General features: G+C 37.7%; 1 protein-coding gene across 1 annotated transcript; it reads left to right on the plus strand.

Annotated features, from left to right (window-relative positions):
- The first annotated feature begins 1,635 nt into the window (after window positions 1–1,635).
- On the plus strand, window positions 1,636–2,592 carry OR4K2 (olfactory receptor family 4 subfamily K member 2). The gene has a single exon (NM_001390403.1). The coding sequence runs from the start codon at window positions 1,636–1,638 to the stop codon at window positions 2,590–2,592; it is 957 nt and encodes a 318-aa protein (NP_001377332.1).
- Window positions 2,593–19,052: the final 16,460 nt, after the last annotated feature.

Raw genomic sequence — 19,052 nt, forward strand, 5'->3', positions numbered from 1 at the left:
CTTTTGCAAATCCAGCTTGAACATTTGGAAGTTCATGGTTCATGCACTATTGAATCCTGGCTTGGAGAATTCTGAGCATTACTTTACTAGTGTGTGAGATGAGTGCAATTGTGTGGTAGTTTGAACATTCTTTGGCATTGCCTTTCTTTGGGACTGGAATGAAAACTGACTTTTCCAGTCTTGTGGCCACTGCTGAGTTTTCCAAATTTGCTGGCATATTGAGTGCAGCACTTTCACAGCATCATCTTTCAGGATTTGAAAAGCTCAACTGGAATTCCATCACCTCCACTAGCTTTGTTCGTAGAATGCTTCTTAAGGCTCACTTGACTTTACATTCCAGGATGTCTGGCTCTAGGTGAGTGACCATACCATCATGATTATCTGGGTCATGAAGATCTTTTTTTGTTTTGTTCTTCTGTGTATTCTTGCCACATCTTCTTAATAACTTCTACTTCTGTTAGGTCCATACGATTTCTGTTCTTTATTGTGCCTGTCTTTGCATGAAATTTTCCCTCGGTATCTCTAATTTTCTTGAAGAGATCTCTAGTCTTTCCCATTCTGTTGTTTTCCTCTATTTCTTTGCATTGATCACTGAGAAAGGCTTTCTTATCTCTCTTTGCTATTCTTTGGAACTCTGCATTCAAATGGGTATATCTTTCCTTTTTTTCTTTGCCTTTTGCTTCTCTTCTTTTCACAGCTATTTATAAGGCCTCCTCACACAACCATTTTGCCTTTTGCATTTCTTTTTCTTCGGGGTGGTCTTGATCACTGCCTCCTATACAATGTCATGAACCTCCGTCCATAGTTCTTCAAGCACTCTATCAGATCTAATCCTTTGAATCTATTTCTTGCTTCCACTGTATAATCATAAGGGATTTGATTTAGGTCATACCTGAATGGTCTAGTGGTTTTCCCTACTTTCTTCAGGTTAAGTCTGAATTTGCCAATAAGTGGTTCATGATCTGAGCTGACAGTCAGCTCCCAGTCTTGTTTTTTCTGACTTTATAAAGCTCCTTAGTTTGGGTAAATATCAACAAAACTAATTTTCTTAGTGTTTCTGGTAGGTCTCAATCAGATGAATTTTATCCATAAATGTGTTAATGATTCTCTATAAATTTTTAAGTTTTGCAACTGTTAACTTAAGTCTGTCCATAATGTTGCTTAAGAGCCCATGTCACTTATATGCGAGATAATTTTTAATGTTCTTTCACTATGGATAACCTTATGTAAATCCGTACTTTCAGTATGGATGAGTTTCTCAATGACTAAACGTGTGTGTGTGTGTGTATGCATTTAACACACAGTCAGCCCAGAGTAAGTGCTTCCTTAATGTGAGTTCTTATCTTTAAAATTACACAGGCTAATCTCATTTGGATTGTCCATCAGCACTAGGAAGGAAAGTGCTATTTTCAACATCTATGACTTAAGTGGTATTTCACCACGATCCCTAATATCTTACCTTTCAAATTAATATAGCCTATGAAGGTGGAAAGAATACTAAAGATAAGTTTTCCTAGAGGAAACAAAGTCTGTGAAAATGAATCTGGGAAATAGAGACTTTGCTTCAATAGAATCATATTTTCTCTTTAATTTTTTTCCTTTTCCTTTGATGCAGGTTTCCAACTATCAGTCAGGATGATGGATTTGGTGAACAAGTCTACAGTTTCTGATTTTGTTTTGCTAGGACTCTCTAAATCCTGGAAACTACAGACATTTTTCCTCGTGGTGTTTTTGCTCTTTTATGTGACAACAATGGTGGGTAATAGCCTCATAGTCATCACAGTGATATCAGACTCTCATCTGCACTTCCCCATGTACTTCCTGCTCACCAACCTTTCAATCATTGATATGTCTCTTGCTTCCTTTGCAACCCCTAAGATGATTACAGACTACCTCAGTGGACACAAAACCATCTCCTTTGATGGTTGCATCACCCAGATATTTTTTCTACACCTTTTTACTGGCACTGAGATTATTTTGCTAATGGCCATGTCTTTTGATAGGTATATTGCAATATGCAAGCCTCTTCACTATGCTTCAATCATAAGTCCCCAGATGTGTGTTGCCCTTGTGGTGGTTTCCTGGGTTGTAGGAGTCATGCATTCAATGAGCCAGGTCATATTTGCTCTCACATTGCCCTTCTGTGGTCCCAATGAGGTAGATAGCTTTTTCTGTGACCTTCCTGTGGTGTTCCAACTAGCATGTGTAAATACTTATGTCCTGGGCCTCTTTATGATCTCAACAAGTGGCATCATTGCCTTGTCCTGCTTTATTCTTCTATTCAGTTCCTATGTTATTGTCTTGGTTACTATCAGAAATCATTCTTCAAAAGGAACATCTAAGGTTCTTTCTACCTGCACAGCTCATTTCATTGTGGTTTTCATGTTCTTTGGGCCCTGCATCTTCATCTATATGTGGCCACTAAGCAGTTTTCTGATAGACAAGATTCTATCTGTGTTTTATACCATCTTTACTCCCATTCTGAACCCAGTAATCTATACTTTGAGAAATCAGGAAGTGAAAACAGCCATGAGGAAACTGAAGAATAAGCTTCTAAATTCTAGCAAGGCAACTCCATTGCATTATTTTTAGTTTTAACATCTAGTTTTATTCCTGGGTATTAATTGCCACATTTTTTGTGCACACAGCACATGTTAGGCTTTTATTTCTCAAGTTATTATCAACTTGAAATTGCCAAAATTTGTGAAGTCACAAGTTCATGTTAAAACTATCCTCATACATATATTCTAAATACATTTTAAATTTCAGAAAAGCAAACTGACAGAAGCAAATTTTTCCAGAAGCAAAGAATATCTATAAAAATGTCAAGAGTGATTGTTTCAGTTAGGAAATTCAATATTAGCATTCTATTCATTGGAAAAGAGGAATAGAAAATGAGAAGAGGAAGTGTTGATCAAAGGATAACTAGAAGATAATGACATTTACATACAACTAACAACTGAGTTACTCAGAGAACTCTAAAGTATGACAAATTAGTAAATTTATGTAAGCCTTACAAATTCAATACTGCTATAGGAGTAGCCTCTGATCAATAAGAAATTATTATCTATGCACATTCCTGACATTACTACTTAACATTTAAAGAAATCTGTGAGTTCTATTAAAGAAAGTCTGAGTATATTTTATTACAAATGTTGATGAAGTCCAAAGTGAGCGCTGTAAGTAGACACTCACTGTTAGCTAATAAGAAACACATTCATGATAACTCCTTCTGATAATATAGACTAAGAAAAGAGGCTATAAAATTCTGCCAGTAGAAGACATTATGAAATGAGATTCAAAACAGTACACTTTGCTTCATACAGGCCCTAATGTCAGTTTAATGCCTGGAAGTTGGAACTATAATGAAATGAAAGATACAGTATATGATAGTGAATTAATGGAAAGTTTATGCCTTTCTTTAAAGTATTATATTGTTTTACACTTTTGTTAAATTACTTCTTCCTCTTAATATTTGGATGCAAATATAAGAAATCTGTGATTAGTAATACACTGTCAATATAATAAGTGTATTTCTGTCAGGAAAGTTTGTTTTTGTTTATTTTTTTCTAATATGTTTTTTTCATTTTATTTTTTTTTTAAATTTTACTTTATTTTTAAACTTTACAATATTGTATTGGTTTTGCCAAATATCGAAATGAATCTGCCACAGGTATATATGTGTTCCCCATCCTGAACCCTTCTCCCTCCTCCCTCCCCATACCATCCCTCTGGGTCGTCCCAGTGCACCAGCCCCAAGCATCCAGTATCGTGCATCGAACCTGGCCTGGCGACTCGTTCCGTATATGATATTATATGTATTTCAATGCCATTCTCCCAAATCATCCCACCCTCTCCCTCTCCCACAGAGTCCAAAAGACTGTTCTATACATCAGTGTCTCTTTTGCTGTCTTGTATACAGGGTTATTGTTACCATCTTTCTAAATTCCATATATATGTGTTAGTATACTGTATTGGTGTTTTTCTTTCTGGCTTACTTCACTCTGTATAATAGGCTCCAGTTTCATCCACCTCATTAGAACTGATTCAAATGTATTCTTTTTAATGGTTTTGATTTGCATTTCTCTGATAATGAGTCATGTTGAGCATCTTTTCATGTGTTTGTTAGCCATCTGTATGTCTTCTTTGGAGAACTGTCTATTTAGTTCTTTGGCCCATTTTTTGATTGGGTCATTTATTTTTCTGGAATTGAGCTGTATGAGTTGCTTGTATATTTTTGAGATTAGTTGTCAGTTGCTTCATTTGCTATTATTTTCTCCCATTCTGAAGGCTGTCTTTTCACCTTGCTTAAGTTTCCTTTGTTGTACAGAAGCTTTTAAGTTTAATTAGGTCCCATTTGTTTATTTTTTCTTTTATTTCCAATATTCTGGGAGGTGGGTTCTAATATTTTTATGTAAGTGCTAGGTTCAAAATTAGACTGAAGGTACCCAAGATATCACAACCACCTGCTGGTAAATACTGGAAATGCAGGCACTGAATGTCATGATATCTCCTGGATGCTTTACTTTGCAAATCATTGGCTTCAGTTCAGTTCAGCTCAGTCGCTCAGTCGTGTCCGACTCTTTGCAACCCCATGAACTGCAGCACCCCAGGCCTCCCTGTCCATCACCAACTCCTGGAGTTCACTCAAACTCACGTCCATCGAGTCAGTGATGCCATCCAGCCATCTCATCCTCTGTCGTCCCCTTCTCCTCCTGACCCCAATCCCTCCCAGCATCCCAGAGTCTTTTCCAATGAGTCAACTCTTCACATGAGGTGGCCAAAGTACTGGAGTTTCAGCTTTAGCATTAGTCCTTCCAAAGAAATCCCAGGGCTGATCTCCTTCAGAATGGACTGATAGGATCTCCTTGTAGTCTAAGGTACTCTCAAGAGTCTTCTCCAACACCACAGTTCAAAAGCATCAATTCTTCAGCACTCAGCTTTCTTTACAATCCAACTCTCACATCCATACATGACCACTGGAAAAACCACAGCCTTGACCAGACGTACCTGTGTTGGCAAAGTAATGTCTCTGCTTTTCAATATGCTATCTAGGTTGGTCATAACTTTTCTTCCAAGGAGTAAGCGTCTTTTAATTTCATGGCTACAGTCAACATCTGCAGTGATTTTAGAGCCCCAAAAAATAAAGTCTGACACTGTTTCCACTGTTTCCCCATCTACTTCCCATGAAGTGATGAGACCAGATGCCATGATCTTCGTTTTCTGAATGTTGAGCTTTAAGCCAACTTTTTCACTCTCCTCTTTCACTTTCATCAAGAGGCTTTTTAGTTCCTCTTCATTTTCTGCCATAAGGATGGTGTCATCTACATATCTGAGGTTATTGATATTTCTCCCAGCAATCTTGATTCCAGCTTGTGCTTCTTTCAGCCCAGTGTTTCTCATGATGTACTCTGTATATAAGTTAAATAAGCAGGTTGACAATATACAGCTTGCTGCTGCTGCTACTGCTGCTAAGTCGCTTCAGTCGTGTCCGACTCTGTGCGACCCCATAGACGGCAGCCCACCAGGCTCCCCCGTCCCTGGGATTCTCCAGGCGAGAACACTGGAGTGGGTTGCCATTTCCTTCTCCAATGCATGAAAGTGAAAAGTGAAAGTGAAGTCGCTCAGTCGTATCCGACTCTTAGCGACCCCATGGACTGCAGCCTAACAGGCTCCTCCGTCCATGCGATTTTCCAGGCAAGAGTACTGGAGTGGGGTGCCACTGCCTTCTCCGAATATATAGCTTAGTTGATGGCAAATCTTAAAGAATTAACTGTTATTTGGAATTTACTAAATTATACTTATAAAATATGGTGCCCAATATATTATCCAATTTGTATTTACAAGAGGAAAGATCAGTTGCCACCACAGTGTTTGATAAATATCAAGTTGTTGTTCTTTTCTGGCATTATTGAACAAACAGAGAAAACCAAGAATTATATATGAATTAAATACTACTAACAAGAGAGAATTTAAGAAAATGAAAGTCTTAACTTTTCATTTTAAGCCAAATGATGAGAACTGTTTTTCTTTCTTGGTATGTGTTTTTAATTTTATTAATTAAAGTATTAAACAAAGGGATGCTTACAGTTTAAAAATGTGATATTGTGTTCAAACTAGACATTTTTGAAATTGTTGAATAAAATCGTCTGCAGTATTAACACAAGAATAAAATGTGTCTTATAGTTGCAAAATAATAGCTTAATTCTATTTGAAATAGGGATACAGATGGACAAATTTTGGTTGTATGCATAAATTTTCTCTGTTTTGGTTACATGTGCAAATATTTCAAGATTAAGGAACTCATTTATATAGAATTTTTCTATCTGTTGTTTTAGAAATGCTCCAAGTCATGCTTTCAAATAATATCTTTATTTGAACAGGAATTATGTTTTTAAATTAATGGCTTTTTGCAAGATAAAACTGGAGTCTTTTTAAAAAGATGTCATCAATCTTCAGTGCTTATGTGGATAATTCTAAAACCCAAGAGCATCTGCCAAACTCTCAACAGTATAACTCATCAGCAGATAACTCTGTAAGGCAAATCAATAATGAGATTGAGTAGTTGGATTGATAGTTTGTCTAGCTGAGAATGAAAAAGACCATCGATAGCCTTGGACAACTTCCATATATAAAGAGAACTACCACTTTCTCTGATGGCTCAGCACGAGGAGTCATCATACAGGGTACTTCTACATATTAAATAAACACTAAAATCTTAATTAGGAGCCACAAGTGGGTTATTTTGTTGCCATGACTCCTCAATGTGCTGCTGACACTCTTTAACCAAAGGTGAATACAATCTAATGGCCACAGACTCCTAAAACAGGAAAGATGGTACCATTTGCCACTAGGGCATCTAAAGGCAGAAATAATGTTTTATAAAGCATGCTAGATGAACAGAAACTAACTAGTATAAACATACCAGGTTGAGGATAGCTTTAAATTATCTGAATTTCCAATAACACATTTGAGGGAACATCAGGAGATGGAGAATTTACAAGAAGAGTATGTTGACAAACAACTTCATATTCCCTTAGGTGTTTGGGAAGCTTGGCAATACCAAACCTATGAGTTCTCAAAAATTGTAAGAAGCTGTTTAGTACAATTAAGCAATATTATAAAATGCAGGTGAAAAAAAACTGTAAAAGTAAGGTCTAGATGAAATGACAAAATGTAAATTGTAACACACGAAGGAATTTGGAGAAGGCAATGGCACCCCACTCCAGTACTCTTGCCTGGAAAATCCCATGGATGGAGGAGCCTGGTGGGCTGCAGTCTATGGGGTCACTAAGAGTCGGACACGACTGAGCGACTTCACTTTCACTTTTCACTTTCATGCATTGGAGAAGGAAATGGCAACCCACTCTAGTGTTCTTGCCTGGAGAATCCTAGGGATGGGGGAGCCTGGTGGGCTGCCATCTATGGGGTCACACAGAGTCGGACACAGCTAAAGCGATGCAGCAGCAGCAGCAGCAGCAATGACAATAAAATCCATAAATGACATATATTTTATATACTTCCAAAATATTTGAGGAACATTTCAAAATATTATACAGTGTGATGATGGTGGATTTACATTGAGGGCTAAGGTTTAGACCCCTCTTCTGCGTGTGTTTGTTCAAAAGCCCTGGAATGGATCCCAGCAACAACTTGTTCATAATTTTGACTCTTTTTTTCTTATGGAAGTCACCTTGTATTACCTAAACTTTAGGCTCTGCAGAACCTGGATCTACCCTGAGTATAGAAGTTAGACTTCTACAAAAATGTTAGACTCGGGCATGTTTCTACCAGGGTTAAATGCCTGGTGCTGTAAACTTGGGCAAGATACCTAATGTACCTTTGCCTCAATTTCTGCATCTGTAAAAGGACATGGTAATGGTACCTACATCACAGAGTTTTTTAAGGAATAAAGGAAGTTATTCATATAAAGCACATAATAAGCATTCAATAAATGTTATTAAAGGATACTTCTAAACAACTCTGGGTATTTTTAAGGAACTTGGTACTCTCCTGAACTAATAATTGACATATTTAATTTGACAAGTAAATTTTTATTTTATAAATTTAAAATATTTGTGTCTGTATGGTTATTGTTGCTGTTCAGTTGATAAGTTGTGTCTGACTCTTTGTCACCCCATGGACTGTGGCCTGACAGGCTCCTCTGTCCATGGGATTTCCCAGGCAAGAATACTGGAGTGGGTTGCCATTTCCTTCTCCAGTGAATCTTCCCAACCCAGGGATTGAACCCACATCTCCTGTATTGACAAGCGGATTCTTTACCACTGAGCTACCAGGGAAGCTCCTTATGTCTGTATATATGTGCATAAAATTAGTGTGTATTAATTAACTAGGAAAATTAAAAGTAACTTCCACTAGAAAACTACACTGGTTCTTATATTAATTCAAACCTCTAGAAACTTGTTTTTCTCACTGCTAATAATTTTTGTGAATCAAGAGAACTTCTAAATTGTTTACTATGTGATTGCTTCTATACAATGCATAATTATTAAATAGTTGATTTTAGACTGGATTTTCACCACAATTATGGCCGGAATAAGAAAGGTGATGTTTGATCCTCTGTATTATTAAGGTGAAGACATAGATAAATGCACAGATTAGTGAATACTAACTTAGATAAGTATAACTTGTATATGAACTTGTGTTTATGTGAAGAATTTTTCTACATTGATAAAGGCATGGGATAATGTGATTACTGGACTCTGGTGCCAAGTGGAATAAGTTCTTGGTAGATGCTATCATTTCAACATGTTTATACTCTTTGTAGATGTGTTTCCAAACTTAGACAATGACCAACAACAACTGAAAGCAAAATAACCCTGCTTTTCAAATGAGCTTTTAAAAAAACTCTTAAAGCGAAATTGACGAGAAAGCTGAACTAACCCTACTCTCTTCCCATGTTTTCCTTATTACTATTTTGCTTGGTTATTTTTGGATGCATGTATCCAGATGGGAAACAAGGAGGAAAAAGCAGTCATGTAAATCTAATTCATGTGAAGTTCTTGCATTTTTATATTTTACTCTGGTAATTTGCTCTCAGATGACAATAAAATCCACTGAGTAATTTGACAGTCTTTCTTAAGTGCTCCAGTAAAGATGATTAATTTATAAAGATCAGTGTACTTCTTATTATGAATTATAATCAATGCTATTAGTTATACCGTGAGGTAAATATGCACAACTTATGATGGAATCAGAAGAACCAGCATCCAAATAAGTTTGGAACTGTGACATGGATCATGGGTTGATGCACTCTGTATGGTTGCTGGTATAATTTAGTTGACATTTTATCTGCTTCTTTCTGATTTTTGTTAAATACAAACATATATACATACACACATACACGAATCCCAACATCTATTAATAGCTATTAATAGCATGTACTAAAGTATCATGTTTGTGTTTTACATTTTACTCTGGTAAGTTACATTGCCGGTGTAGGGAGATTTACATTTACTATCTCTTTAAAATTTACTTTGTTATTAAAGAAAATATTTAGGCCTAGAGGTTCCAGGTGCTTTCCTAACTCTAGTACCCTTTTTCATGGCTACTAATATCTAGCCTATCACCAATTTGCCTGACACTGTTTTTTGCCTTAGGATTGTGCTAAGACTCTGAAGCCATCAATAAAAGTTTAATTTTCTCCTTTTCATCATCCACCACCCACCAAAGGAAACTGAAAGGAGAAAGTGTATCTTAGAGGAAAATACTAGTGCTTGAAAGCACACTTACAGATTTGTTTTAATCCAATTAAATATCTATTAACTTTTTCATCTTGTCTGGTATAATTATATTGCTTAGCCTTCAGTGAAGGAAACAGAAACGACTGCTCCCCATTGCTTCCTATAGCTTGCATTACCACCTGAACTACCCCCGACTCCCCAGCCAGGTCTGTGGAAAAACTGGCTTCCATGAAATCAGTCCTTGGTGCCCAGAAGGTTGTGGATCACTGCATTCAGTTCAGTTCAGTCACCCAGTCGTGTACGACTCTTTGCGACCCCATGTACTGTGGCATGCCAGGCTTCCCTGTTCATCACAAACTCCCGGAGCTTGCTCACACTCATGTACATCAAGTCGGTGACGCCAACCAACCATCTCATCTTCTGTCGTCCCTTTCTCCTCCTGACTTCAATCTTGCCCAGCATCAGGGTCTTTTCCAATGAGTCAGTTCTTCGCATCAGTTCAGTTCAGTTCACTTCAGTCACTCAGTCATGTCCGACTCTGAGATTCCATGGACTGCAGCTCGCCAGGCCTCCCTGTCCATCACCAACTCTTGGAGTTTACTCAGACTCATGTCCATTGAGTCGGTGATGCCATCCAACCATCTCATCTTCTGTCGCCCCCTTCTCCTGCCTTCAATCTTTCCCAGCATCAGGGTCTTTTCAAATGAGTCAGCTCTTCGCATGAGGTGCCCAAAGTATTGGAGTTTCAGCTTCAGCATCCGTCCTTCCAATGAATATTCAGGACTGATTTCCTTTAGGATGGACTGGTTGGCTCTCTCCCTGCAGCCCAAGGGACTCTCAAGAGTCTTCTCCAACACCACAGTTCAAAAGCATCAATTCTTTGGTGCTCAGCTTTCTTTATAGTCCATCTCTCACATCCATACATGACTACTGGAAAAACCATAGCTTTGATTAGATGGACTTTTGTTGGTAAAGTAATGTCTCTGCTTTTTAATACGCTGTCTAGTTTGGTCATAGCTTTTCTTCCAAAAAGCAAGTGTCTTTTAATTTCATGGCTGTAGTCACCGTCTGCAGTGATTTTGGAGCCCCCCCGAAAATAAAGTCTCTCACTGTTTCCATTGTTCTGCATCTATTTGCCATGAAATGATGGGACTGGGTGCCAAGATCTTAGTTTTTTGAATGTTGAATTTTAAGCCAACTTTTTCATTCCTCTTTCACTTTCATCAAGAGGCTCTTCAGTTCCTCTTTGCTTTCTGCCTTAAAAGTGGTGTCATCTGCATATCTGAGGTTATTGGTATTTCCCCCAGCAATCTTGATTCCAGCTTGTACTTCATCCAGCCCGGCATATCACTGCATTAGATATTTACCAAACCACTGGAACAACTAGAGCAGTAGGACTTGGGGGTTACTAGTAGTGTTGTTGGGTTCCAGAATAGACCCCAGTAGTGAGATTTAAAGGTCAAAAGCTTCGATCCTTGATGCTACTGCCACTGCCTCACTATCCTCAACACCCATGAAGCTAGTGTAAAGTCACTAGAATACAGGTCAGGCTACCACAATTACTTCTGCCTTGTATCTCATCATCTTACTCACCAGCAGTGATTACATCGGTGCTGCCATCTGCCTCAAACCAGCCTTCTTAAGCTCATGTTGGTGCATCTAATTGGTGGAACCTAATTTGCACAGAAAACCTTCCCTAAAAACAGCAGTTTATAGATTTCAAGTTTTTTATGCAACAGAAAACATCCTGGAGGAGGATGGATTGGAGGCTGAGTCAATCAATAATGTCTGTCATACTAATATTCATTTTTCATCACCATAACCTTTTTGCTGTACAGTAAAACCAAGGTAAAAAAATACAACAAATGCATAGCCTAATGAAATATAAGGCACTCACCATTACAACTACTTCTCAGATCAAAAACAGAACTTCACCCCAGAAGCCCTTGAGAACTTATCCTCATCAATAGAGGTCCTATTTGGATCCTGGAATCCTTTTGGATCTGCTGTCCCTATCTCTCATTTCACACAGGCTTTCACAAATGGAGAAAAATAAGTCTGCACTGAAGCAATTAAAATAATTTTTCTGCAAAGAGACTACATGGCTTTTCTTTGCTTTAAAAGAAAACAAAGGAAATAGGTGAATATTTTGTGAATTACCTCAAGCAAGCAGACATTGACCTTTCTCTGTGCCGGTTTTACCTAAATCTCACTAGTAAAGCACACACACCTGAAAAGAAAGGGGAGAAAAACATTTATACAGACTGAGGGCTTTCCCTGAACCAGATCACTACTCCTTTATCTGTGGTCTAGGGAAGGTCAAACTCTGGGATAATGCCTGATGATCTGAGGTGGAACTGATGTAACTACAATAGAAATAAGTGAGTGAGTGAGTGAAAGTTGCTCAGTCGTGTCCAAATCTTTGTGACCCCATGGACTGTAGCCTGCCAGGCTCCTCTGTCCATGGAATTTTCCAGGCAAGAATACTGGGGTGGGTTGCCATTCCCTTCTCCAGGGTATCTTCCCAGCCCAGGGATTGAATACAGGTCTCCCTCATTGCAGGCAAATTCTTTACCATCTGAGCCACCAGGGAAGACCAAGAATACTGGAGTGGGTTGCCTTTCCATTCTCCAGGACAATAAAAATAAAGTACACAATAAATGTAATGCATTTGAATCATCCTGAAACCATCCCCAACCCCTGTTTGTGGAAAAATTGTCTTTCACGAGATCAGTTCCTGGTGCCAAAAAGACTGGAGACCATTGGTCTAGGGGATAGCTATTTCTGGCTAATTCTATAAGGTAATCTGTCCACAGTACAGTTTTGGCCTCTTGGACAAGGTTCATTTCCTTGTTCATTTGTTGTAAAAATGTTTCATAATGAAATAAACTTTCAAACATTGATTCACATTAATGTTCTAACCTGACTACACTCTAAAAATGTCTGCTTTAAGAGGAAAAAGGTTACCTTCTGCCACTGAATGTCAGCACTTCCAATTCAAAATTACCTGCCAACAAAAGCAAAACAAGAATGGTATAAAAGCATTAAAAAATGCTTACTTTTCAGCTTTTTCTTAATTTCCAAAGACTATGCAGATTCTGTTAATCCAAGATGCTCTTTAAAAATACTTTCTCAATAACTTACAAATCAACTGGTCCTCCAACAACTGTTGTGGGAAAAAAATCTGCAAAGATTCATCTACAGAACACTAAAACCTGAAAACTAAAGAATGTGTGCTCTTTCCAGGAATTCATGTACCATTTACAAAAATGTAATTAACATGTAAGCCTTAGAGTCTCAATAAATACCAGAAATTCTATTATTATACAATGCATTATATAATTACAATTCAATAACAAATAAAATGATAAATAGTTTTCCCTTCTCCAACCTCCTTCCCCTTCAAAAAAAGAAAAAAAGAGAGAGAAAACAAACAAACAAACCCTGTGCCTTTGGAAATAAGAAAAAGAATTTTGTAGGTAAGTCATGAGTTTTAAAAAACCATAATGGCAATGAAAAAAAAAAAAAAACATTTAGAGCTTAGTAATACAAATAGGGTACTATGCTTAGTCACTCAGTCTTGTCCGACTCTTTGCCACCCCATGGACTGTAGCCCGCCAGGCTCCTCTATCCATGGGATTCTCCAGGCAAGAATACTGGAGTGGTTTGTTTCCCTTCTCCAGGGGATCTTCCCAACCCAGGGATTGAACCCAAGTCTCCCACATTGCAGGTGGATTATGTACCATCTGAGCCACCAGGGAAGCCCAAGAATATCTCTTCTCCAGGGGAACTTCCTGACCCAGGAATTGAACCAGGGTCTCCTTCATTGCAGGCGGATTCTTTACCAGCTACCAAAGTTCCAGGGAACATTTTTAGTCATAAATAACCTCATGTGAAGAGTTGACTCATTGGAAAAGACTCTGATGCTGGGAGGGATTGGGGGCAGGAGGAGAAGGGGATGACAGAGGATGAGATGGCTGGATGGCATCACCGACTCGATGGACGTGAGCTTGAGTCAACTCCGGGAGTTGGTGATGGACAGGGAGGCCTGGCGTGCTGCGATTCATGGGATGGCAAAGAGTTGGACACGACTGAGTGACTGAACTGAACTGAACTGAACCATGTTAAAATATAGATAAAATTGTAAGCTTAGTGTTCTATCTAAGAAATTAGCAGTGGGGGTTGGGGGGCTTCCCTGGTGGCTCAGTGGTAGAAAATCCACCTGTCAATGTAGGAGACACAGGTTCTATCCCTGATTTGGGAAGATCCCACATGCCATGGAGCAACTAAGCCATGGGCCGCAACTATTGAGCCTATAGCCCCGGAACCCACAGCAACTGAGCCCACACATTGCGGCTACTGAAACCCATGTACCCTAAAGCCTGAGCTCATCAAGAGAAGCCACTGCAAGAGAACCCCGCATACTGCAACTAGAGAGTAGCCCCTGCTGGCAGCAACTAGAGAAAAGCCCAAGCAGCAATGAAGACCCAGGACAGCCATAAATAAATAAAGAAAATTATTAAAAAAAAAAAAAGAAATTAGGGAGAAAAAAATAAAGAAGAATGAAAGAGTAAAAGGATAAAAATTATAAAGAAGTAATGGATAAAAGTTATAAAGAGCAGAAAATAATGAAAATTTCTATGGCTCTTTCTGTGAATCTAGCTTAAAACCAATGAGGATACTAGAAGAAGAGGGCTTCTGGAAAATTTTGTTTTTGAACACAGCATATGTGTCAGTTTGGATTTTATGAGGATAGCTGAACTACTAAGAGTGACATGAAATAAGGAATGCATTATAAAGATCAGACTTTACACAATAAGGCAGTGGAAAATACTAAGTACAGAAGGTAGGTTGTTGCTTCTGAAGCTGAAGTTGAATGTATGTCAGCAAGATTGATGACTGAGTAGGTGTGGCATCTAAAGTGGGTAAAGTGGGTTGACAGCATACAATTGACAGCATAAAATTGGGTCTTCTGTTTTTCTACTATGATTGAGTATCCAATTCATTTACATCTAACTCAATGATTGATATGGTGCAGCTAAAAGTTGGTGATTTGATTTCTATATGTCCCATGTCTGTCTGCGGAGAAGGCAATGGCACCCCACTCCAGTACTCTCACCTGGAGAATCCCATGGACTGAGGAGCCTGGTGGGCTGCAGTCCATGGGGTCGTTGAACACGACTGAGTGACTTCACTTTCACTTTCCACTTTCATGACTGGAGAAGGAAATGGCAACCCACTCCAGTGTTCTTGCCTGGAGAATCCCAGGGACAGAGGAGCCTGTTGGGCTGCCATCTATGGGGTCACGCAAAGTCAGACACGACTGATGCGACTTAGCAGCAGCAGCAGCGTCTGTCTGATGCTACTCCCTTTAATAATTCAGTGCTTTCCTCTCAATGGCTTTTTAATTTTCTTAGGAGAAAATTTAATACTATGTAATATTTCTTATATAGGTAAATCCCATACACTCTAGATTTAAGCCATATTACATTTTGTTTAATTCTTTAATTTTACATCTTCACCAAATTTTGTCTCTTTACATATAGACACTGGCTTTTTTTCTGATTAAAAATGTTCCCAATCTATCCACTAATCTGGCTAAATCTGGCCATTATTTATATATCAGTTGAAATATTCCATAAATTTCTTATAAAGATCATAACCTTCTATAATGTACTCATACCACTCTCTACTTCTTTTGTGGTAAAACAAGTATGATTTTACTTTAGTTCCTTGTTAAGATAATGCTTTCTGCCTTAGAATATATATATATCCTGTGAAGTCAGGAACTGTATTATCATGTACCCCAATGTATTCCTAACTTCCAGTTTAGTAACTGAAAAATAATTAATATTCAATGACCATTTGATGAAGAGATGCAGTAATAGATTGTTATGAAATGAGTTCAAATTGACTTGGACTTTAACTCAAGAAGCTTTGAATACAGGACAACAAAAGAATCTATATAACACAAATAAGGTGTAATATAAATATAGTTAAAAGCAGAAGTCACTTTTTAACTTCTTAATAATTGAACATTGAGAAAATATACAAGACATAAGAAAATGTCTACTTGTTCCTCTATATGTATTCACTGCTGCTGCTAAGTCGCTTCAGTCGTGTCCGACTTTGTGTGATCCCATAGACTGCAGCCTACCAGGTTCCTCCGTCCATGGGATTTTCCAGGCAAGAGTACTGGAGTGGGGTGCCATTGCCTTCTCCAATGTATTCACTACCCAGTTTCAATTCTTATTAACATATGTCTCATTGTGGTTTTTTCCCTATGCTTCAAAGTAAAACTGCTGAGTGCAAGGGTCAATGGTGTATGTGATTTTATAGATACTGCTAACTGCACTTCTAGAATAAGTTTCAGCATTTTGCATCCGAGTTGCTGTATATGAGAGTGTCTCTAGTCTGGTCAAGACAGTATGATGTGAAATTTTGAATTTTTGCCAGTATGTGAGAGATGATATTTCAGTATAGGTCTACTTTTAAAAAAAATTTATTAGTATTATTATTTTTTTTTACTTTACAATATTGTATTGGTTTTACCATACATCAACATGCATCTGCCATGGATGTACATGTGTTCCCCATCCTGAACCCCCCTCCCATCTCCCTCCCCATACCATCCCTCTGGGTCCTCCCAGTGCACCAGCTCCAAGCTTCATGTATCCTGTATCGAACCTGGACTGGTAAGCCAGAAAGAAAAACACCAATACAGTATACTAATGCATATATATGGAATTTAGAAAGATGGTAACGACAACCCTGTATGTGAGACAGCAAAAGAGACACAGATGTATAGAACAGTCTTTTGGACTCTGTGGGAGACGGACGGGGGTGTGGGGGGGATGATAGTTTTACTTTTAAAACAGAAGTTCTTCAAATAAAGACAAATGACTTAGTGCATTTATCTGTGAAATAAATATATATTGAGTTGGTCAAAAAAGTTCATTTGGGTTTTTCCATAGCATGTTATGGAAAACTCCAAAGTAACTTTTTGGCCAACCCAATAGTTCTTGGACAGGCCAAAAAAAGGAAAGAAAGGACCAGGACTGAATAAAATAAAAAGAACCTATGCTATACATGTAATCACTGGAGATTAGAAAATTGGTCATCAATTCACATGCTGAGGAGATTAAACAATTAAAGAATGTTATATAAAAGCAGAAGATGACAGATTTACCCAGATGAATTTGTCAATTTCCTAAAAAAAGCATAAGTTACCACATTTTCTTAAGGGGAAGAAGAAAACTGAAGACATCAATAGCTATGGAACACATTGAAAAAGAGGTTAAAGATACTACCCTATAAATCACAGGACACATTCCATTTTAAGTACAAAGTCTTCCAAAACTTCAAAGAACAGATAATGCTAGGGAATAAAAACTCTTTTCTGAATATTTTTACTTATTTTATGAGTCTATCATTGTCTCAGCACCAAAACTGGGTGTAGATAGCACAACTTCAAAACACTACAGGTCAGTTTCACTTGTAAATCTATGTGTAAAACTCCTACATTAAAAAATTAGTACATCAAACCCAGGTTATGATAGTCTCATGTAATATGTTATAAACAGGATTTATGCTAAGTATGCAAATATATTCACATTGGATGCCCTATTAATGGTTTTTAATAGTTGAGATTAAAAGAGGACTTTATTATATATTCTTATTGTGGGGGATTAGATGTTCTCTGCTGAGTTTTTCCATAGTCTCATTAGGGTGGAAAATATCACTAAAGATTCAATTCTTCATAAAATATTTCATAAGTTCTTGTGTCAGATTTCCCTAAATCAATTTGAAACACAGTGTCTGTAATCAGTGGAGGTAAGATGCAGGGTCAGAGCTCTGGGAGCTGAGGGAAAACGGAAAATGATTTGGCTCTCTGAACGGAAACCGTTTTCCCTATTCAACAAACCAGCAAACGTCTAATGACAAAGAATCACCATGGGACACGTTAGACCTCCCACAGTCCCAGTCCATTCCCTAGTCCTGAACCAAATAGGGAAATAATAAATTGAGAAAAAGGTGAAATAAAGTGTTGTAAAGAAGAGGTGGTTTGTCTAACTCAGTATTTTTTTTATATATATATATAGCTTTACATCTGATGCAGCTTTCTTATAGGAGCATTTGATTTGAAAGAAACCAAAACTTGTTTCAACTTTCTGGAGATCTGCAGAGAAGTAAACTTGGTAGGTTTTCTTCATTTAGTGTCAAGCACTTGCTTGATCCACTTGCTTGGGATTTCTTTCTTTAAAAAGGATTGGGACCTTTAACTAGAGAAAGAAACTTGGAGCAATGGCTTGTCATGCTTGGATTTACAATTTAGTTGAAATTCTTTTTCCTCAACCACATAATATTTACATCCATGTTAGTCTGGCACATAAAATTTTACTTTGGTTATGATAGAAAATGGTTTAAGGATCTGTATCTGTAATATTTAAGCTAAATTTTAAATTTTATTTTAAGGTCTTCTGAGCAGAGGAGGTTTTCTAGAGGCATATCCATGTGCATGCTAAGTTGCGTTAGTTGTGTCCGACTCTGTGTAACCCCATAGACAGTAGCCTGCCAGGTTTCTCTGTCCATAGGATTCTCCAGGCAAGAATACTGGAGTGGGTTGCCATTTCCTTCTCCATAACATTTTATATTTATAGCAGTTTATCCCGGCCCAGTCCAACACATAGACAAAAATGGCACTCAGTAGGCTACAGTGTTACTCTCCCTGAGGATTTCTGGCATTTTTCTTCTCCTCCTTCCACACTTATTAATTTCTCATTCACTTTCACTAATAGAAAGTTGTCATTTCATAGGAGACTGACCAAATTAAAAGATATGATCAAGAATGCTTGCTTAGACCCATAATTACTCCTTTTGGATACAAATTCCCTTCCCCACAAGAGAATGCAATAGAGGATGCCTGTTCCACTCCAGGTGATAGTTAGTGACCTAGATGTCCTTTGGAATGTTTAGGTTATTTCATGACAGCATTTATTGTTCATTCTCTTGATTATATTTTTACATTCAAAATTTTGGGAGAATCTTTGCAAAGCATCAGATAGCAATAACTCATCTAGAAATTATTATCAGAGAATAAAATTTTCCAGGCTAATATATTTTAAACTTATCTCTTTAAGCAAAATGCATTAACCAAATATATATGACTTCATATGTTTTTAACTAGAAAAGGCCCTTATTATCAAATTCATTTATGGTACATTAACTAATATTAAATACAATTTTACATCAACTGTCTAAACTCAGCTCCTCTCATCTTTCAATCTGGATAATTCCATTTGTCACAAACTCCTAAACCATATTTTTTAGATTCTATTAGAGATTTTA

The sequence above is a fragment of the Bos taurus genome, chromosome 10, assembly GCF_002263795.3.
Source record: "Bos taurus isolate L1 Dominette 01449 registration number 42190680 breed Hereford chromosome 10, ARS-UCD2.0, whole genome shotgun sequence".
Taxonomy (NCBI): Eukaryota; Metazoa; Chordata; class Mammalia; order Artiodactyla; family Bovidae; genus Bos; species Bos taurus.